Here is a 24,162-nt window from a genome sequence, read left to right as displayed (position 1 = left end):
GACCGGGCTTGGTGCCGGTGGCTGGACCGGGCTTGGTGCCGGTGGCTGGACCGGGCTTGGTGCCGGTGGCTGGACCGGGCTTGGTGCCGGTGGCTGGACCGGGCTTGGTGCCGGTGGCTGGACCGGGCTTGGTGCCGGTGGCTGGACCGGGCTTGGTGCCGGTGGCTGGACCGGGCTTGGTTCGGGCGGCTGGGCAGCGACCTCCGGCGGCTGGGCAGCGACCTCCGGCGGCTGGGCAGCGACCTCCGGCGGCTGGGCAGCGACCTCCGGCGGCTGGGCAGCGACCTCCGGCGGCTGGGCAGCGACCTCCGGCGGCTGGGCAGCGACCTCCGGCGGCTGGGCAGCGACCTCCGGCGGCTGGGCAGCGACCTCCGGCGGCTGGGCAGCGACCTCCGGCGGCTGGGCAGCGACCTCCGGCGGCTGGGCAGCGACCTCCGGCGGCTGGGCAGCGACCTCCGGCGGCTGGGCAGCGACCTCCGGCGGCTGGGCAGCGACCTCCGGCGGCTGGGCAGCGACCTCCGGCGGCTGGGCAGCGACCTCCGGCGGCTGGGCAGCGACCTCCGGCGGCTGGGCAGCGACCTCCGGCGGCTGGGCAGCGACCTCCGGCGGCTGGGCAGCGACCTCCGGCGGCTGCTGGGCCGGGCTCGGTGCCGGACGGACCGTCACCATCCCACAGCGCCCCCCCAAAAAATATTTGGGGTTTGACACCACCGGACTCGGGACCACAGGACTCGGGACCACAGGACTCGGGACCACAGGACTCGGGACCACAGGACTCGGGACCACAGGACTCGGGACCACAGGACTCGGGACCACAGGACGTCCTCCACGTGGCCTTCTCCTCCCACTACGGTCAGTCTGGCCCACGGCTGACTCAGCCGGGCCAGTGGGGAACCGAGGGAGTACCGGGAAGGAGGACTCCCGCGACGTCGTCCTCGAGTCTCTAGCCACCCACTCACCTTGGACTCCACCAGAAGGGCTGGCGACCGTGGAGCTCGAGCCAGAGGGTACTGACTCCCCAAGGGCAGCGGCGGCCAGGACGATACCCTCCGCAGCGCTCGACCGTGGGGTGAAAGTCCCATGTGGAACCTCACCCCCGGGATCGCTACGGTTGGCCACGTACCTGACCATGTCCGCAAACCCCAAGGGAGCCAGCAGCCTCTTCTCTGACGGTGTGAGGCGCCGGGTGAGGCAGCAGTTGAAGATCGTCTTCAACTCCGCCTCACCAAACTCGGTCACCTCCGCCACCGCCGAGAATGCCCTGGCGAACTCCTGGTCACCATAATTCCCCTGGCGGAATCCAAGCATCAAGTGGGCCTGGCGAGACCGCAAGGACAACGTCGTACCGTCCATGCTGCCTACTGGGTTCTGTTGTGGCTCGTGCATTCTGTCATGATACTCGGGTTGAGACATGGCGTGAGAACCCAAGTGCAGGCAGACACAGACGGTATTGATGGAAAACGAGGATATTTATTAACAAATAAACACTAAACAAGACAGGCAAAACAAAACCCCACGTGGGGGGAAAACAAGACAGGGATATATATAATTTTAACAAGAAACACTGACTTACTAAACTATAAACAAACACTGGTAACAAACACTAAACTAACACTTACTAGACAAGGAGACAGGAACAAGTAAAGACGGGGGCGTGAAGCAAACAGCAGACAGACTCACAGGTACTGCATACAATGCACGAGCAACGAGACAAAGAAACATGAGGACTCTTTATAGGGGAAACAGACAAAGGATAGTTAACGAGAAACAGGTGCTGGGGATTAGCACTAAGGAGAGGCTGACAAGGAACGAGATGTAGGGAACAATGACGAGACACGAGAAAGATCACTCAATCCCACACAAAACCATAGGTTATGCCATGACTCCACTCAAACAACAAGAATAAACATGACATGATAGTGGAATCATGACAATGGCACAAAAGATCTAAATGACAATTTCAGAATAAAATGCAAACTATCTTCAGTCTGGCAAATATAAAATGGTAAATGAGTTACGGCTCTAAATGGCTAAGAGTGATGAAAATGCATCATTTAATGTGCATGAAAAAAATGCTTATATGCAAATAGTTCTCATGTCAGTCACTTCCATTGTATGGACACAAAAGGACATATAATATCTTCTTTGGTGTTTCAGAGTAGGAAGAAAGTCAAATAGGTAGTCAAACTGCATGACATGAATAACTGATATAATTTATAACAATTCGATTTTTGGTGAACTATCCCTTAAAACCAGTCTTGGTGTTAAACAGTTAAACATTCTTGACTCTGTGTACACTCCACTGAATCAGACAATGTAAAGGTTTATTCACACTCATCTAAACAGTTGTGAACCTGCAGTCTTATCCATTCCTGTTCTTAACTGCTACCCTGCTAACAACAGCCTTTCCTTCCACACCGAGAAGTGGAAGAAAGGAGTGAAGGGGGATTTGGGAAGAGACTCTTCCAGAGTCCCAGCAATCTGCTGAGACACACACAAGGTCTGTGATATTCTAAGAGCAAGCAGCCATGACAACCTTGTAAATGTAACAATCAATTTAGGGCTCCTCAGAGAATAAATAAGAGATGGCATCAATGTACAACATGAACATGAGCTCAAAAGAGCTGCAAATGCCTTTGTGTGCAGCAGAGCACGCAGTGTGTCTGTGAACCTCTGGGGGTCAATAAGAGTACATGTGCAGTGAGATGATGTATTTGATATAGACTGGTGGGAGAAGTCACTGAGAATAAATTAGGCACAGAGCAATTTCCAATCCTGAAGGCCTTGACGGACCAGTGCAGTCCAGCTACATACTGCAAATAGCTTGAAAATGCAGTCTGGTCACCTGCTCAATTAGAATGATACATTTGGCCATCAATAGATGAATTGATGAATAACTTCTGCCTTGATCACAAGAAAATTTTGACCAATGTCTATAATAAGCCTAAAGATTGACAGTGAATTTACCGAAATGCTATTTTACTGAGTGCATTCCGCGTACATTTAATGAATCGGAGGTAGTTAATAAGACACAATTTGGCTCTAAAATGTAATGTGAAAGAACAGTGCAATTCTTCAGTGAATTTGTCTCAGAGTTACAGAACAAAGACAAAAAGATTCAAATGAAAATGTGATGAACACTTGGAACAGTAAGCAGAAAATATAATTAAAAGCTCTTTAGATGCATGGATCAAAATACAACAGCTATTCCAAAGCCCATGTCGGTAAACTTAGTGCATAAAACAGAGATTTTAATATCTTTCTTTTTCTGTCTCCCTCAGTGTGTTCTCTCTCGGTCTCTATCTGTTTCTGTGAGTAGGTGTGATGTCTACCACCTCAAGGCTTCGGCTTGCCGCTGTATTACAGCCCATCAACTTTGTGCTGCGCCATAAACTGACATGGTGCTTTAATGGTGACCTCATATCCTCTATGCTCATTTCATTGCACTTTATAGTCTTCTATGTAAATTTGCGTGTTCATTGGCGTGTCAGTTAAAAGAAGTTCTGCAGGCTGCCAAACCTTAACCTGGCTGGTTAGCATAGTCCAGTTAGACATTGGTTGGAAGACCTACATTCTAAAAAATACTGGCTTGTTGTTTTTTGACCACACGATTGGGTCCAAAATGAAAGATTTTTGGGGATTATATAGAAATGGTCTGTTTAAATACTTGATTCTGATTGGCTGGAAGGTTTGCATAAAGACTAGTGGTGGGCCGTTAACGGCGTTAACGCAGTGAGACTCTTATCGCGCGATAAAAAAAATGTCGCCGTTAACCTATTCTCAAAGTTGGGTTGGGAGCTGGGTCTATACTACGCATGCTATGATGACTTTCACCTTGATATTTTAGCGCGGATGTATACCAGCTTAACTGCACTGTACGGGGCGAGAACAAGATTTTTCAACTCGCGTCATTCGCGGAAGCAGAAGCCGCCTCATCATCTCATAACCAGGGCTTCATTCGCGCGATTCGCGCAGCAAGTAGGTCTATTGGCTCTTTGCATTAACATATAAATCACTCGCGCTTGACACGCCATTCGCGTTTGGTCTGAACACAACAACACGTTACTGTGAAATTACCGCATCAAACGTGACGTGCTAACATGGATGCAGCTATGAAGCCACCGGGTTTGCTTCAGGGAATATTAATTTTTAAGAAGCTTCCCAATAGAAACATCGACAAGACTAATGTTGTTTGCACCTTGTGCAATGCGGAATTGGTTTAAAAAACACTTTCAACAGGTAGTGGTCTAGCTTTAGTTGAAACCAGTAACTTTGTATTGAGATCTAATGTATTATGGCTCCTGTATGACATATCGCTTGTTGCTCCCTCACTCTTTGTAAGTCGCTTTGGATAAAAGCGTCTGCTAAATGACTAAATGTAAATGTACTGTAGGAGCTTTTCCACTCTCAAGTACCACCTAAACGCAAATCATCCCTTGGCTAATGCGGAAGTAAACACAAGTTCATTTTATTGAACATAATTTAATTTTCATCACCAATTATCATAGTAGAACAGCTTTCTCAAGCAGTTTGGGATGCATTTTGGAAACAGGAGATTTGCCACTGGTCTAATGCGCCACCTGGCTTGAGAAACCCGTTCTCAAAGACTTACTTTTAGTCATTATTTGGGTAGCACACATATTCTGAATGCCTTCGGCAGAATTCAAATGAGCCATTTTAATCTAGATTAATCTAGATTAATCTTGGAATTAATCTAGATTAATCTAGATTAAAAAAATTAATCTATGCCCACCACTAATTAAGACTGTTTATCACACCGTTTGTTCGAATCCTTGATTCTGATTGGCCAGTCACGACATTTGCAGGTTCGTTATTCCTAGACAACAACCTCTCAAAACTAATAATACACACAGTTTTTTTCTCACGTGGCAAGTAGCTGTGTAATATGCATGTGTATAAGTAGCCGTGTAATAAGCAAGTAGTCATGTAATAAACACGTGTAATAAGCCGTGTAATAAGCACAGGATAATAAGTAAGAGATAATGTACAGGCAGCCGGTTGTTATCGGCAAGATAAGCCCCTTGAGTGTAATACAAGACACTCCGCTTCGTGTCGGGTCCTCATCACACTGTCCGGTCTTATTTCTGCAATAACAACCGGCTGCCTGTACATTATCCCTTACTTAATGCACGGGTAGTTCCAATCAAGTTGATCAACATTTTAAATAAACTCACAAAAATATCTGTCATTTTCACCTGTCTGATTAAAAATGACATTGTAAACATCAATAACAGCTTTAACTTGGCAAATATCAATAGTATAAGCGGGATTATCCACAGCTAGGCTTGCATTAAAGGATTTTAATGCCTTTCGCGGAGGCCTCCTTGGAGGACGTCTTACTAATCATCCTTTAATGCATGGCTAGCTGTGGGTTATCCCTTACTTACTAAACCATGGGTTAAAAAATAACCCTTGCACTAGCTGTGTGTATATAGAGTTTCATTATGTCATGAAGACAACAAGTTATCAGGATAGTGGTGTAAGCACTGACAACAGATTCAAGGAATACAACTCGTACTCAGCCTATTTCTTTCTCCTTCTGTCTGTAACGCACGCAACATTAATTAAGAGTCCACAAAACACAGAGAGAACGGCTCCCACACATGTTCAACCACATTTACGGTATTTATGCAAAGTACACAGTCAGCACTCTTCTCTATATCCAACAAGCCGATCAGAACGCCAAGCTAAGAAAAAATGAAAACAAAATGATGAGGGAATGAAATGCATCTCTTTTTAATGTCTTTGTAGATAGATGGAGTGGTTTCTGATGGTTGCTACAGCATTGACTTTTAGCATGTGTTGGTGAAGTGTCAGAGTCTCCAATAGAATAAGAAGAACTCCCAAGTCAGCTGAAAGCGGATGACTTGAGAAATGCTGTGGAGCAGCAGAGGGGCTTAAGGTCAGCTCTTGAAGATACGTCTTCACTAAGCTCTCCTATTTTTTCCACGACAGTCTCTCTGTATATACAGTATAATCCATCAGAAGAAGCCTCATTAAAACCTGCATTATCATCACAGGACAGCTCTCATTTATAAAAATTAAACTGCTTTGAATTTAAGCTTGAAAATAAATAACCAATAAGATTTTTCCTTTATTTGCAGGCTGTAAAAAAATAACCTATTTCAACTTAAAAACTAGCTCAAAAGCAGCTTTACATTTATATTAAAATTATATTAAACCTAAGCATTATATTTTTCCGTGTGCATATTTGTTATTGTAAAAGATGGAGACAAATATGATTACAGCATAACTAAATCTAGTAGCAGAGTTATTGCAACATATTTTCAGTGCATAAAATCCATATATCCTTGCTTTTTACCTCCTCGTCTCAACGGCTATTGTGGCCCATAGTTGCTGAGCGGCGACAGACGCCAGGAGAGTGCAAAATCCAGGCGCTTTGGAAAAAAAGGAGAACGCAGTGCAGCTTTTTCTTTTTTTTGAATGGGGCCTTACATTGTCTTTATTCTCTTGAACACAAAGAAAATTATTTGGAATATTAGCACCTGGAATTTTTGGGGCAGCATTTTATAGTAGAATAAAAAACATTGGGGGCTCTGTTAAACAAAAGAAGATATTTCAAAATTTTTAGCACAATAAACAGTTCTGGGGAACCCTTAACTACCATTTTCTGACAACCCAGAAACCTGAAATAATTATCTTCAGATATTCTGGCTCTCAACAGAACATTGTACAGGTTTGGAACTAGGTTTTCATTTTTTGGGTGGAGTATCCCTCTAATAGTTTTGCCATCAAACAAACAAATGTGTCTCTGATGGACATTGTGTTCTATGTGATCCAGCAATGCTGTTCTCTCCTGCTCATAGCATCATACTGTGAATCATCCAGTTATCACACTTTGCTCATTTATACACTCATTCCTCCCCCAGAAAGCGCATTTCTGGTGCACTCTCACAAGGACCTCAAAGGATTATAGTACGCAAGGTGACCTCAGCAGGACCTCTGGCGTCGGGGTTCTTCAACGATCTTCCAGGGCGGCAGTGAGAAGGCGCAACAGCTCATTAGCACATGGAAGCGGGTGGAGACAATGCGTTTGAAAAGACAAACAACTTAATTAACTTCAGTGCAGCCTTTAACTTCATCTCTGAATAGCGGAGAAAACGCAGCTTAGTACATAATAGCAGCAATTGCGTAATTACGGCCTGCTCACATTTCGGCTGACGCTTCTTCTTTGGGGGGGAATAATAAACCACCTCTATGACGGCTACATTACAAATGGTTACAGACTTGTGGTCACTACTGTAAAGCCACCCCTAGACTACCCTGAATGAGTCATTTCAGAGAAAGAATGAACTACAGGGTGAAATTTGACCTTTACATTAACTTGGATGAACAATTGGATGAGAACCTGGATGTTATAATTTCAAAGCTCAGGAGATCTAAAAAGGTTTTCAGTTTTTCTTATGGAGTAAATAAGAAATTCTACAGTGTTTGATGGTACAGTATATAAACCGATGCAAAAAAACAAGATTTGTTAGGATGTTTAAAGAGCATCGAAAACAAACATGTATGACATGTTCACACACATAAATGTTGTGAGAGATGTATGAAAAAGACACATGAGTATGTGAGCTGCATGCCATCTCTCTCTCTCTAGCTCTCTCACCTTGCGCTCTATACCGCCACAATCAAAGATTTCATTGACTGCAGTGTGCAGCGAGCGCGTGCGGAAAGCCATCAATTTCTAAAATAACCTTTCCTGCTCAATCCTATCCCCGAACCCATCCCCTGAATAAATCATAAGCCCCTCGTCTCGGCATAAGTGATCCTGTATTGCCTCACTAGATCTACATGTCACAGGTTGACATTCACACTACGCTAAAATCCTGTACAAGGGAGATTCAATTAAGTCAAGAATGTGCTACAACAGTGGCCTGTCAGGACGATCAGTGTAGCGTCCGGTCTGCTAATATAGGCCAGGTCACCTGGAGCGCAGGAACTGTTTTGTAAAGCCACAGGCAAAATAAGAGCCCGAATCGGTGACAAATATAGGAGGGGCGTAAGAGCCTAAGAGTGCGACTCATTTTTTGTACCAGGACAGGATGAGAACATTAACATACAGTGCCACAAAGCTGCAGGACAGCTAAAGGGCCATCTGTGCCTAGAGCAGGGTAAACACAGCTCTGAACTACATGTGCAGTCATGAGACAGGATTCAAAGGTTTTTGTTCAGTAACAGTTTTGTTGATTTTAAAGTGCTTACATGAGAAATAAGGTTTATTACAAAAACAACCGCCAGTCCAGTAAGCAGCTAAACCATCACAGTTCTAATGTGATAAATGTAAGTATTAAAGGGATCATTTATCCAATTATAAAAATTATTTCATCATTTATTCATCATGTCATTCCAAACCTGTATGCCTTTCTCTCCTCTGCTTTTTTTTGAGGAATGTTGGTAACCAAAAGAGCATTGGCTCCTTTGATATTGTATTGACACAAAACCACATTTCTCAAAATATTTTCTATTGTGTTCAGAAAAGAGTCATATAATGTTTTTTGATCGACACAAGGGTGAATTAATGATGACAGAATTGTAATTATTGTGTGAAATATGCTATTTCGAAAGCATGTGACCAGGTCCAGGAAATTATAACATAGATTACAACTGTGAACAACCTATTTAATTGCGAAGGTCATAGAGAATAAGATTACAAATTCGGCAAAAAAGTATTAAAATGCTACAAATACAAATGGTGTAAAATATTTGCCAATATGTAGATTGGAAAATACAGGTAATATGTTTATGTTGCATAATACAAGTGCTGTAAATGAGTGAAGTATATGTGAATATTAGAATATATAAGCATGTGTGATATAAGTGTGTACACAGTAGGTGCGTGCGTGTGTGTGCGTGCATGCGTGTGTGTTGAGCTGGTGGGAAGGTAATGAGCAGCTCCAGTGTTGTCTGGTGGTGTCCCGTGGTGCGGCCCCTCACTGCTTTTACTCCAGATGGGGTCTCCAGTCATTAAACTCTAAACAGACCCACACCAACAGCCATTTCACAACGCGAAGCTCTGGTTTAAACATCACTTGATTCATTATCGGTACACGGTACACTGTACTGTATGTGCTAAAATGTGTTGAAAGTGCAAAGGTGTTTTAATAAAAGAGATGTAGATTGTGATAACAGAGGCCGCGAAGGAATTGAAGGTTCCTGTTTTAGATTATTGCCACATGGGCTGTAAACTTAATTTTACATAATAGTAAATTGTGTACAATATAATAAAACAATGTACCAAATTCCCACTCATGGTGGCGTGATCTAAAGCAGAGATAACACACAGGACACCTTTCCCAGAATCATCCAGGACTGGGAGACAGGAAAGAAAACAGCATGAGACAAAGATCCTGAACACTGCAAATGCACAATTATGTGGATGCCTGGAAGGTTAACACATTGCTTTGAGAGGCTCCATTGCTTCTGTGACATCAACTGTCTCACTCACTATTACTAAAGTGTACACACAAGTGAACCCAACCACTTTACATCACACATAGTTCACCAATGCTTATTCAAACACTCCTGCTGCTTTTAGACATCTACGATGTTCAGCTCATAGCCCAGAAGTAAAGAGGTTATGGGTTTCTCAAAATAAATAAACAAACGCTAGATCTGAAGAAGATGACATAAATGCAAACATTCTCTTAAACTATTAGGTCGACTACTATGACAGGATATACTGTAGCCTACTAGATTTGCAGTTCTAGATAATCAAGAGGAAATATACAAATTGAGTAAAACAACAAAAACAACAAAGTCAGTGGACTTTGCACAGGGTAACTGCCCGTCTGGCAGGCCGGGTGTGAGTTTTATGTTTTGAGGATGCAGTGCACTATTGCGATCTGGCATGTAGTACTTTGCGGGCATCGCTCTATCATTGTTGGCACATTTTGCACTGTGTGTTTAAATTGCTGAAAGTGTGTTTGTCTACACCGGACGTCAGGATATATGTCCAGTCATAACTCTCTTTTATCATTTATATCTGATGAATTACTACTGCCGTAAATGCTAGAAAACATACACCATTTAAATAGTATTTACGTAAATAAATTGCATTTGCCACCTGTGTGTATATATATATATATATATATATATTTATATCTACCATACAGTATATAGAAAGATAATTTCATTAAAATATTCACAGGAAAGCAGATTAGAGAAACATACACAAATTATTCCACTGGTTCGCAGCACACATTTATTTAGCAGACCGTGTCACAGACTCTAGTGATTTCTGTCCATCCAACTTGCTCAAGTTGCACTCAATAGAACACAAGTCTGCCAGCATTTCAAACGCTGCACTTCATTACAAGCAAATAGGCCTGACTTAATGACATCAGCCGGCCCTGTCGCTGTCACTGGCTGTTTACTGACATACAGCTAACCGCTAAACAGTCACAGTTCTCCTCAGCACCATCTGACCGCTTACAAATGCTTCTTTAAGAAAAAACTGAACAGTTTTGTTGTGTGCCTGATAAATTTGTCTGAAATCTACATTTAGGGGCCTGGTTAGAGCTTTAAAGATGGCAGGTTAGTGAAGGTGAGTATACTTTAGTGAAGTAGCAGTTCTTCTATGATGAGCGAGGTTTTGATCCAGTAAAACTGCACTATTGCATCGGAGGGGCTGATATATAGTCTTATAGAAGCCAATGTGGACAATTTTGGTATGTTATCATGAAACTAGCGCGTAACTAACTTTCAACGCTATTCTGAGCTCAGGATAATAGATGTGATGCAGACCTGGATTTAGATAAAGAGAATTTTAATGATTGGACATTGTGATGTTTGACATTATTGATGATGACTATCACATCTGAAGGCTGACAAATGACTTCAGAATTTTCATGGTTTCAGACGATTTAACGGAGAGAAAGGTCTACCATGATTATGTTTAACCACAAAATTTTTAATTCATCCAAAGATTAGTAAACACAAAACTAAGTTAATCCAATGTTAAGGCTGTCAGCATCATTTCAACAACATAATCTTGTCTAGGCTCTCCTCGTGCGACAGCTCATGACATCTGAGCCAGAGTCTGTGACTGTTTGCTCGCTACTTATTTCTGTTTTGTTGCCTCGGCTGTCTTTTAATGTAAATGACTTCTTCCCTGTGTGCGTGCTCCTGACAGTAACACAAAGCACAAACACACCTCACATCCATCACTGCAGTGTGTGAAATCAGCTTCAGGGATCAACGGCAAAGCTATTTTCAGCCGCCGTCATTCTAACAATGTCTTACTTTGTCTCTTCTCTGGAAACTCGAGTTCCTCAGATAAGATTGTGCTTGGAGACATAAGATCACATGCCAGTGTACACAAGTCGCAAACACGCAGTTGCGCACATATGGTACATATATCCTAAGGCTTAAGAAACCGAACGATTATTCAAACGTTTGAGAAATGATGTAAACAACAACCCCTGAGCCCGTGAGTTATCATCAATCATCCAAACATCATTACTGCACAATAATGAGGCAGATTGAGATTCATTGTGTTTTCTGCAAATCTGGTTGGTTCCAAATTACTCGGAGAGGAGGTACAATCAAAAGTATACACATGAGTGAATTTCGATGGTTGAACCTTAAAAAACTTCTGAAGAAGGGTTCACAGTCAAAAGTCAAGTGGTGAGAGAAATTCTGTGCTGACAATCGTCTCACAAAAGGATCTTATCTGTATCATGTGATAATGTTGTTTAGACATAGGGCCAGATTTAACAGTGCAAAATAGCACGAGACCGCTTTGAAAAAAATGTAAAAGTGTAAAATTCTGCAGGTTATCAACTAACAACGCATTAAAAAAAGAGGCCCAATATTTCAGTCCAATAATGGCCAATGCAATCTACCAAAAGCAGCACAAATTAGCGCAGGGTTTAAGACATGCTTTTTTGGGGCGTTGAATAAAGCTGCAAATACCAGTACAATTACACGTGCAAACCGTGGTAAATAGTGTCGAGTGATTCCTTCAAATACTCTCCTCCGAGAAAGTTTGCGTCTGGAGAAGAAACTGCAATCATGCAATAAGGTCAGTCGCAAAAACCCCTGTGTCCACACCTCTTCAGCGCAGATTTTCACTGTGTGTTTTTCGTAAATACCGAAAGTAGCTTTTTAACCCCGAAAGTGCCGTTTACGCTACGGCAAGCTGTTGATAAATCTAGCACATAGTCTTCTTAAGAATAAACACGGCTCTGATTGAAACAGCTACGTTGTGACCATTTCACCCCAGAGATCATGTGGTCAATAGCGTTAAACTCAATGAATTTATTCTGTGACACATGGCATCATTTGCCAATCACAAGCTAGTCTAAGCCTTAAAATATAAGGTTTACAATCTGTTTAGATATTATATTAATTTTTTATGAGAAAAAAGTATTCATTCTGAATAGACAGACATTCTGGTCACAAAGTCTGCATTTCATCCAATTTTTTTTTTCTGTATTTCCTGTTTTTCGTGTTAGAAATCCTGGCAATGCATTTACCTCCACAGAACAGCTTAAATAAGCTTGTCTTGATGGGTTACTTGAAGTAGTGCCAGGCACTGACAGTGTTAATTTAGGCAATGTTTGCTTTGGCTAGAAGGATGTCAAACTGTGGACTAATGGACACTTTGTGGAAGCACCCAGGCTTCTGCAGTCTTTGCTTCTGAAACATTTGAAAAGATAGACGCTGAGAGATTCAACAGCCTTTGCTTAAACAGTAGTAAGGTAATGGCTGGCTGTTGTTCAATTGTCCATCAATGTAATCAAATGCCACAACACAATCTCTTTTGCTCCACATACTGCAATGATAACCGTGCCATTGATCAAAGGGACTGATTTTATGATTAAAAGGCCGATGAAATCTCCAGAAATTCATTTTTAAACCCAGAACAATATACATTTAGGAGGGGATCCAGAATTCCCAGACAGAGCCTAACCCTAACCAAGCCATCTGAAATTGGCCACCTTATGTATATTACCTCCAGCAAATGACCCTTGTTTTTCCTTCACTAATCCATAATGTACATTTCCAGAAGATATATTTTCAAGCACTGTTAGGCTTTATTATCTTCCTTTCTTATTCAGCCAAGCTGTAATTTGGCCATCTTTAATGTGTTCATGGTCAATCCAATGACTGAACCTCACAGTAAAACACAGTCTATCAGGAAGGTGTCTATTAACATGTGACACACATATGCACACAGTCATAATCACAGCTATTTACTTTAACAACCATCTTACTACTAAATAGCGGGACTACACAGACATGATGTGTGGCATCTTCATGCTTTTGCTCACTGTTAAAGGCATGAGACCTCAGTCCTACTTTGAATCAATTGTCTGACTCTGACCTCAATTGCACTAGCCCTCCGCTACAAACCTTCAGTCCTACCTTATGACAAAAAGTCTCTAGATCCCATATACCAGTGGGATTTACTGATTAAAGCATGGATTTTAATTATTGACCCCATAGCACTCTGGAAAAGCATGTGGGAAAACACTCATGGGAAATGATAGCATGAACTGAAGATTGTGATGATAGTTTCAGAGTTCCAGCCACCTGATGTCGAAACGGCATGTTGTCTCAAATGGTTACTTGTCACATATATCACAATAACACCAACTGGCTTTAATTGGTTTCATCTGGGTGAAACAGATCTGTAAAGCTTTGTGCACAGCACACCACCAGAGACTAGCAGCAGTACAGAGCTACATAAACTCATTCATTTCTATGGAAGCTTGGCGACACTGGCTAAAGAGACTGTTGCTGACAGGAAGTGGACGTGTCTAGCGATGACACAAATTAGAAAATTGTTCAATTTTAGGTGTTCTGAAACTATTTTTAGTTTAAACTAAGCAAGAATGGAACCCCTTGACCTGACTACAAGGAACGCCGTTAGACTATATGCAAAGTTGGCCACTTCAGCACCCATCATACACCTAGCAATAAAATTGACCACCAATTCATAACCAATTCATAAACAACATGACTTGTGCTAGCTTTGCTTCAGAAAATTAATTTCCACTATGCGGTGCACCGTTCAGGCCTGGGGGAAGTGTAATTAAACACAACACAATCTCCACAGCACCCTGTGGGACTGAACTGCCAACGCAGGGCTTCACTGACACGGCCACATAAATCAACAGGACTCTGTGATGGTTTCGGGACTGAACTATTGCTACTGCTGCTCCTCTTAAGTTTGAAATGTCACATGTCCTGTGACCACTGGTGTAGAATATCAGTCAGTTGACATGGATCACTGGACACTGTGTGACAAACAGCAAGCATTACTGTAATTATCCACTTGCTGTTTCTGTAAGTAGGAACTTTGGGAACCCGGTGGGTCACAAGGCTGTGAAGGCAGGGTCGAAAGATGATTTCCGGAAATCTTTTTTTATTATCAGAAAAAAACATATGTAATCAATAAGTGTAACAAACAAAATATAAAAAATATTAGCTAAGTTAAAAATAAAAACAGGTAAATAAAAAGCCATAAGCCTTAGGAATTTCAGGCTTTAAATTTAGGATTATCTTATTTGATGAAATTAAACGCTGATTAATAACAACCAAAGACAATGTTAGGAGGCCAGCGGAGGAGGGCGAAAAAGTGCCGCAGTCAGAGGGACCATCGTACTCAGGTACGAAAAGAGGCACATCTATCAGTAACTGAATCAGTTTGATGAATTTAGACCATCTGTAGTAATAGTTCATAGTTTATGTATAACAAGAAGTACAGTAATGAGTAAATAACTATAAAATAATATTATGTTAGCCTGTGCTCTTTTGTGTTGACGTCATGCGCCTTTGGGTAGAATAGGATTTTTTTTATCCCCGAGGATTGTGGGGGTCTTGAGTCACTGTCATTGTTATTATGGGGTTGTGGGCTGAAAAGTTTGGGAACCCCTCCTCTACTGCCTACAGTAACAGTGAGGTCCATGCACAGTCTGAGGAGAAGTGGTCGTTTCTAGAAAGCTGCACTCTTTACCCTGCTTCCCTTGAGATGCATTGTAAATGTACATGAATTGTGTAGCTGTGACCTGTTTTAAATAAGCGATTACATGCTGCTGCCGGATGTCCAAGAACATGTATATGTTTCCTTTCTTCTTTAATCAACAACAGCAACAACTATTTTATTTCCTCAACTGCGCCAACATCACTTCTTGTTTACTATAACTCTTAAAGTGACCAACGTTCATTCTCTTTTCAACATAACAACTAAATAACTTTAATCAATGAAACATTACCCCTCCCCTTCCAGTGAACTAAGTGTGAAAATGTTAAATAGTCCTGAAACGTGAAGGCCTGGTGTGAGATTTTGTGGATCTGCCTTGCAGTGCTGCAGATGCTGGAAGAGTTGTTGCTTGCGGAGGCACTTGATACTGTGCCAGGGGAAGAGGGCATGGTGGACTAAGCAGAGAGTGGGAGAGCCTAGTGCAGGGGCTTGATCCATACCAAAAGGGCACTGTAACTTCCAGAGTCGATTGGCTTGCCAACGGGAACCATCAGATAACTGAAACGTAGCTGGGCCTAATGCCTACCTTAAGAGTTTTTGACTCCAGTGCGACTGCAGAATTCGCACCCAGTCCAACGGGAAGATTTCGGGGACTCTGACCCATAGTGGCATGCTGAGCCGCTCTGTAGTGTGAAGAGTCTGAGGCAAGGCCTCGTTGAAAGAGCACCCTTGTGCCAAATTGGCTCTCAAACCGTTATTCAGTGACTGGTTCTAATCAACTGATCTCGTATCATCTCGTCCGATAAAGTACCAAAACAGCACGGTTTGCCAAACCTCTGAAATCAACAAACTATTGAGTAACCGACTCACCAGCGAGTTGTCTGCGCTGTCTGCAGCCATTTCAACAGGAGACTCTGCTTTTTCTCAAAGTGACTATCAAACAATGTCATCGCAGCAGAGTAATCATCCGCCTCTCAGAGCGTGCGAAAAACCCGCCGTCCTTCGGCGCCAAGACAGTGAAGAACTATGGTCATTTTCCGGTTTGTCAGAACAGCATTGAGGCCCATTGCAAACAGGTGTGTTCCAAAGGACATTTTCTATTGTTCCCATGGGACCGTAGGCAAGCCAGGATGGAGGGAAAAAGGGCTCGGGGGAGATTACGATCCCATGGGGGTATCATCAGCCATCCTCATCCTCAATTGTTCTGTCGGAAAGTCAACTCGTTTCGAACTTTCCTTTTTTCTTTATTCAGCAAAACAACTTTTATTTCCTCAATTGCATTTCTTACGTTAAAGTGTCACATCACTTCCTATTTACAATAACTCTTAAAGTGACTGACGTTCATTCTCTTTATAACATAACAACCAAATAACTTTAATGAAACATTGGATTATTAGTTATGCAACAAGTCTCATAACAGAGGCAATTTCATGCAACCCCACATTGAAATGGTTTGTGACCTGAAATGGCTTTAATTGCTGAGAAACCCGACCAAAATGGATAGATTATAATTAACATTTGATTTACTTTAATGCAGAAGTTACATAATGTAAAACAACTTTTCCTAAACAGACCATGTAAGATAAAGTGTTTCCAAATTCGGTCTTTCTTATGTTTAAAGTGAGAGTTCACCCAAAAACAAAGATTCTGTCATCATTTACTCACCCTCAAAAAACACAAAACACAAAAAAATTATTTTGAAGAATGTCGGTAACCGAACAATTCACTTCTATTGCATGGACACAAAACCAATGCAAGTCAATGGGTGCCGTCATCCTTTCGGTTACCAACATTCTTTCAAATATCTTCTCTTTTGTGTTCTGCAGAAGAAAGAAAGTCCGATAAGTCATAAAGGTTTAAAAAGACAAGAGGGTGAGTAAATAATGACAGAGTTAACATTTTTGGGTGAAGTAAAACTTCAATATACAAACATTTCAACAAAATAAATGGCACAGAAATGCCTTTCTAAACCACAAACAATTACATTTAGACCTGTAATCCAAAATCCTGAACTGCCACTTAATCCCACACCTACACAAAATATGTTCTCTGAATCAAGCCATTAGCGTAATGAAAGAATTCAACAATACAGTAAACCAGATCAGGCCTAATTGATTTGGTTATGAATGTGATCGAGACAGGTTGTGAAAATTCTTATTTCAGAGATTAGACTTTGTTAATAATGCTTGACATACTGCACTGTTCTCAACCAAAGCATCGAAACTACTGTACAATAAACTGTACACTTCTAAAATGGGAATGTCTGGAATTATTGAGGATTTTAGAATGTAGTTGGCCCTACATGCACAATTCAGAAAGACTGATTGGGTTTTAATCCTTGTAAATGCATTGCTCCATAAATCCCATTACAGCCATTGCATGTCGACTACTGTCATCAGTCAAAATGCTGAAATTCAGCACAATGGCCCATTTAGGGTAACTTCTCTCTCTCGCTCTTTCTCTCTCTCTGCGTCTGCCATTACATTCTAATCAATTGTTTTCTCTTATAATTAAACCTCTTTGTACATGTATCCTTTATGTAACATATCCCAACAAAAACAGCTATATTATACCACAGAATTTTTCATCATTTTAAATGCTTTGATATCATTCAAAATGAACATTACGAGACACACATCAAAGGTTTAGGAACCAGCAGAAAGGGAATAGTTAAAAGTGAAACAAAGGCAAGAAGGAAACAGGACAGCTTGGTTGTGAGTGTGACCTTCTGATATGAGTAATCGTTTATAAACTGACTTCTAAAGCACAGCTCATTTATACATAAACTAAGAAGGAAGCATTCAACACCAGTCCCTTCAGAAGAGCTCTCTAGAGCTCATGAACATCATCTCAAGCACTGAGATTTTGAGGTCACAGAGCCGAATTCGATATAAATCATCAGGCTACTTTAAGCTTTGCTGTGTTTGACAGTGACATAACTATGAGTGCTATGAGTTGAATATTGATTGCACAATGAATATTCTATTCCGCTGTAACTCGACAAAAACAGTTATGTCAACAATTACACTCACTGTAGGCATACTGCCAAAGCGAGTAGAGGCGCTTGAAATGTCATCGCTGCTTACCAACACAAACAAAAACAAGATTTGCATTGTTTTCCTCTTTCTTATCAGGCAGATTCAGAGGCTGTGATGTGACAGCGGGGTCTTATGAGGTACGTTTGGAAAGTGGCTATGCCGAGAAAACGGCCAGCCAATCCGAACATGCTCATGCAGCGTTCACCAGCCGAGCTGTCACTGATGAGGTAGAGGGAAGAGCTATACAGTCAGCACATGCGCATTTTCCTAACATTTCAGAGAGCGGGGCAGAAATGCGGAGTGACAGATCTCTAATCCAAATGGAGTTTTCCTTTAGGGCTGCATGCTGAAATTTTTGTCAGAGCTGAGGATGGAGCAGACTAGAACATGTCGCACTGTCCCAAATCACACTGCCCTTAGACAGCCTTTTGAAAGCACTTACAGACAATATACACAAGCATACATGGTATGCAGATGTCACAGTCTTGATGATCAAAAGTGATTTTAAGGTAGCACTGTGAGGTATAGAGGATCTGTTTTACTTTCAGTGCTCAAATCTGGACATACAGTGTTCTCATAGTGTTAATATGTATGGTAGAATAACCGCATTGTGATGTTGTACGGCAACACATTGCAACTGTCTTTCTGTCATCAAATCTAGACAATTTTTCCCATATTAGTATGTAAAAGTATGTAATATACAGTACAGGCAAAGGTGATGCCCAGGAGCATGGTGTATCTTGCTTTTAATGCTCCTTCAATTGAGAATAAACATTATCAAAATGTGAGGAGTAAAGTATAAAATGGACAAAATAATAAACTTTAAGGTAATTATTGGACAAAATTATTTGGTGAAAAGAATAAACATAGCATATCGTGGAATATGGGTATTAATATAATATATAAAAAATGCACAGAAAAACAAAGCTCACAGGAAATAAAGCAAACATTGAATAACATTTTATCTGTTATAAATATTTGTTTATCCTCTATTGTGGCAATATTTTGTAGTCAACCTCCTGGGCTGTCTTAATAAACTTGCACATGTGTTTTGTATATTTTTCTTGCGAAACCACCTTAAATTCTTCTCAGAGTTGATATTTTAAAAAATCTGTCAAAACAGCTGCTTTTATCTGTGGCACTCATGTTCAAGACTGAATTACATGCATGCTTATTTTCAGTACTTTTGCTCTTGCGAAAAATATTGGTGTGAAAATATTTGTTTTTTTTCAGTGTCCCTGCTCATCTCACAGGAACATAAGGGAAGTGTTTAGTTTTGCGCATTGTCAAATTATATGGCTCGCCTCACCTTGTGGGTTAAATGTGGGTGGCAACATCAAAACAACAAGTTCAAAGGCATTTGTTTTTTGTGTGTTACTGCCATCATTTAGCGCACAACTGTTTACTGAAAATGCCACAGTGTAAACACAATCTGAACATTCCATTACCCAGAAGTCATATCCAGCTATTTAATTGACTCAGGGTCCAGCAGATCAAGGGAACATGTTTATTTTTCACCTCCAGTCAGAGGATTTGGATTCTGTAGCAGCGGGGGTGCTGCTTTGCCAAGAAGATTAGAGCAGGTGTCAGCACGGGGCACAAATAAAGTGGCTGTTTTGTGATTAATGGAGTTTCTCTAAATTAAGGTCTGGATGCCTATTGGTTTGGCACTGCATCACTTTGAATATGTCTGCCCGTTCAAGGCCTGTGGCCTTTATCTGTTGGCTAATTAACCTTTGCTCTGTCATATGCCCTTGAGCATTCAACACCATCAGTCTACATAACACTGCAACGTTAGACACTCACAGAGGAAAATATAACAATCCCTTCAATTAGACACATTAAATATAATAATAATACAGTCACAATGTCTTGGAAATTTGTATATTTGAAACTTTCAATAGAGAGAGACAGATAACAATGGGAAAGTTATCCAAGGTGACAATGCTCTCAAGTTATAGTACAACCGTTTGCGCTGTTAAGAAATGCATTACCAGATGTAAAAGCTCACATTAAACAAAAATTTCCCTTACATTTATCACTATCTAGCATTAAGCAAAGCGAACACTTTCCAACATGTGAAATCATTTGCATCTATCTTACTTTTACTATCTTACTTTTACAACAAAGCGAATTGAATCCTGTCAGTTTTAATGAAGAAGGGACTCTAATACTGTTACTCAAAACAAATTACAAGATCAAAGCCATGCTTTGTGAATGAATCACATACGATGTGTTTAATGGAAACAAAAGATCTCTTGCACAAAACATTTGTTGTGTATTTATTACAAACAAACAAAATATTATAAGACAATGTGTTGAACTTTACAATATGATAGATGTGATCTTTCATACTGTTCATTATTTGTTCAAAGTAAAATATTAGAGAAGTAATCACTCATATTTCTTTTCTCCTCAATGATCCTTTTGAATGAATTCATCTATAAATGATAAACTTCACATTACGCCAAAAATTGAGGCAAAAGTAACTCTATTTATACATTAACATCATAGCACTACATTTTTCTTGAGGTAATTATATAATATCCTATATTTCATAATGAATTAGTAAATTACAAGGAAGTGTCATTTGCTTTGCTTATTTGTCAACCTGTGCTACACATTGAACTGTCGGTTATCTTCATACAGAACAAAGAGCCACATTTATGTCGTCGTAAACTGCGCCGAAAACATCTCAACGGCCAGCATGCACATCAATTAATCGCACGGAGGTTTCTTTGGCAACCCTGTATCCCCTTTGTCTCCATGGCAATAGTTGGCCAGTTTACATCCCGCTGAAGCGCGGCTGTTCCTGAGACATGCAATAGCTCAGTTTTACGCAATAGGTCATTTGCGCAGTAGCTACCCAAACAAACGATTAAGCGTCATCACACAGCGCAGATCATAGCAAATGTAATAAATATTTTATGATCTGCCTGGTTTCGCAGACCCAGGGCAATGTGCAAAATAAGAAAATAAAGGGCATCTCAATAATAATCAAGCAGTTGCATTCGTTTCATTGCCATCAAGCAACGTTAAAGCGACAGCTCAGTTATTCATCTCTGCACAGACTGAAATGCAACGTGCTGGGTTTTTTCTTTAGCTATTATCATGTGGTGACATTTTGGCTCTTAATAATAACAACCCATAACGTATTTTAATTTTCTTTAGTTTCTCATAAACCTTTGTCTTTGACGTTTGCCCAATTTCTAATAACTGCTTCTCCAGAATTGTGGGAGGACAATGCAACGAGTGGGAGATGAATGAGCTCACGGTCGCTTTAAACCTGTGATGTACGGTGAGCAATAGAGGCGTTCAAGACTCGCTTCTTACCCTTTGAAGCATCCTTATCTTCTTTTGGCTTCGCCACTTTTCCACTCATAGATCCCAGTTTGGATGTATAGATCCCGATTTAGACTAAACACCCAAAATCTTTCAGTCGTTGGCTACCCACTCTCGTTTACGAAATCCTCGGCAAATCCAAAACAAAGGTGGCAGGTAATGAGATAAGAGCTCTGCAAGAAACAAAATGTAAATAAACAAAAGTGCATTTTAACACGAGAGGAAAAGTACGTTCCAGTAACTATCAAAATGTACCATCATCAACGTTCAACGTAAAGTCGAGTTTACAAGCGCGTGGCAGTAACAAGTCCAATGTCAGAAACAAACGCAGCCGCTAGGGAAGACCTTCGGTGGTCTTTGTTATGGAGAAGCTGATATCTTACCTTATCTCTTCCACGTTGCCTCCTACATTAATGCACATTGATGTAGAGAAACGGCCCCTGCGTGAAGCTCGAGGTGCTCTGGTGAAAATAACCTCGCGAATGAAGCAAGCGGCTGAAGAAGAGGCGCGAGGGGAAAGAGAGGGGCTTCCACCGAGTGTCAGTCGACGTCAGCTGTGACTCACTGCAAGCCAACGCGCATAAAATCTGAGGAACCACCTTCTGAAACTGTAGGGATATATTCCCCAATGCAGGGTTTCTCAAAGTAGGGGTCGGGACCCCCTGGGGGGTCGCAAGACCACGAGAGTGGGGTCGGAAGATGATTTCTAGAAATCTTTTTTTTTAATAGCCGATTTAATCAATAAGTGTAACAAAATGTAAAAATATTAGTTAAGTTAAAAATAATACCATCCAAATAAAAAGCCATCAGACTTTGGAATTCCCTCCCCCTCTTGATGGTGACCCTGAGGTGATAACCTCAGGTCAGGTGCAGCAAGTCATACAGCACCACGTTAAATATTCATATGTGCGTGCAGATTATTTTTCAGGCTTTAAATTTAGTATATTTTTATTTGTCGAAATTTAACGTTGGTTGATATCGACCAAAGACAACGCAGGGTGCACAGTTGCGCACAATGTTTGTATACTTTACCAACCTTCGCGGATAGTGGGGGTCTTGGGTCCCTGGTACTGTTTTTTAGGGGTCACGGGCAGAAAAGTTTGGGAACCCCTGCCCCAATGCACCTGTAGTCTGACGGGAAACGGAGAAAACAGACCGCGCTGTAGTGTGACTGCACACTACTCAACAGGGTTCATAGGCTATGTATGAAAAATTATATATACTTAAAATTATATAACAATACTATTCACTGTTGCAGCTAGAAAGGGTCGTAATAAGATTTTAAGAGCAATAAACTTTGCATGGCATAAATTTAATTTACAAAAAGCATCGCTTTTACCAGTATGTATTAGATTGCAAGTGTTATATATTTATGTGATGTATTATCAAGTTTAGAATCCATTAGAGCATGTGCTTTAAAACAGTGGTCAAAGGGATTTTATTTTATTAAAACTAAAATGTGCTGTTAAAATGCTTAACATGAATGTCTTTTCATGACTGCACCTCTACCTGCGAATTGTATCATTCGATATCTATCCAAAAAATATGTGCAGGATTACACAAAAAGGGCAAAACTTTAAAACTGATTAAACATTTGAATCTGAAACTACAGTAAAAGTGATCATGCAAGCTGTTGTAATCTATGAAAACGCATTCTAAAACAATATTAAATACCCAGTTATCGGCTGGTTATAGCAGGTGATTTGCAGTAATACTGTTTGCTTAATTTTGTTGCTTTGACAAAATATCAGAGAAAGTTTATATTACATTTTAGTACAGATCGAAAAACTGTAGCATAGGACCAGTGCTGGAAGGATGGCAGCCTTCTCTTGTCAAACTAGACTATACAACTCTCCATGACCTCTGATGATTACTTCGTCCGATTTTGAGACCTTTCAAACATATATTTTACTGTGAAATACTGTTTGTCTTTGCCAAAGTCGATAAGGAATTCACAGAAAGAAATGACAGCACAATCTGTATTCATCACTTGACAGATTGCAGCACTGAGTGTGAAAAAAATAATCCATGCTTGCTATTTTTAGGGATAGCTGGACGGCCTTCAACGTTTCATTGACCAGCCTTCTTAAGACAATACAAAGCTTTCAACTACAAACTTTTGGTCTCTCAGACCTTCTTAGATCTTTCAATTTGGCTACTTTAAAGTACACTTGAGAGGGAAGGGGTTAAAACAAAAACTGTCCTGCGACTGGATTTATACACTGGTGTTTGCTTCCACAAATAATTATGGCATTTTGAGGTTGGGATCTGCAAAGTCACCTCTGTAAAGTCAAGATGGAAGGCAAGAAAAGAGGCCATCCAATGCAAGCGGTTTAAAGTGGTTTATCTGAGCACAGCATGTCTTGTGGGTTTGCAGTTTGTCAGACAAGAACTCACTTCTCAGCATGCATGAGGCTGGAGGCGGATCTAACCTCCCTTTGCCCTTCGCTGCTCCTATTGTTGTGATGCACAAATATTGGCGCTAAAGTGCACATAGAGCCTGTCAAGTCTAAAGCCCAAACATATTTTTCTAATTTAGTTTAATATACTGGATTCTTGCCATCAAATATTTGTGTAAGTATGTAACTAACTGATTTTTAAGATGGACAAAAATGCAGTTTCTTATTCTCATATTCATAGTCATAAGTCTGTCGTTGTCCAGTTTTTAATCATCGACGGCAACTGTATATAGAATTTTCTGAATACAATAATTTTAATTTTTACATTTACATACATTTTATCCAAAGCGACTTACAAGTTGGCTAAACAATAGAAGCCAGGCGCCTTTTCTCCAATAGAAATTGGGTCAAC

The 24,162-nt window shown here is 40.9% G+C and overlaps 1 protein-coding gene across 3 annotated transcripts in view; it reads right to left on the bottom strand.

Moving 5' to 3' along the window:
- The window catches only part of fgf13a (fibroblast growth factor 13a), a 96,635-nt gene extending 74,733 nt beyond the window's left edge, over window positions 1–21,902 (bottom strand). The window contains exons 1-2 of one of the 3 annotated variants that reach the window (XM_056769625.1): window positions 21,735–21,902; window positions 21,343–21,524 (exon numbers count right to left, since the gene is read on the bottom strand). In XM_056769625.1, the coding sequence (XP_056625603.1) occupies window positions 21,343–21,391 (49 nt within the window). In that variant the 5' untranslated portion in view covers window positions 21,392–21,524; window positions 21,735–21,902. Of the gene's footprint in view, window positions 1–21,342; window positions 21,525–21,606; window positions 21,702–21,734 lie in introns of those variants that run through there. The other 2 variants (XM_056769628.1, XM_056769626.1) reach the window with 2 other exon arrangements.
- Between the last annotated feature and the right edge of the window lie 2,260 nt (window positions 21,903–24,162).

This window comes from Triplophysa dalaica, chromosome 16 (assembly GCF_015846415.1).
Source record: "Triplophysa dalaica isolate WHDGS20190420 chromosome 16, ASM1584641v1, whole genome shotgun sequence".
NCBI classification, from domain to species: Eukaryota; Metazoa; Chordata; class Actinopteri; order Cypriniformes; family Nemacheilidae; genus Triplophysa; species Triplophysa dalaica.
This window is presented reverse-complemented; position numbering and strand designations above follow the sequence as displayed.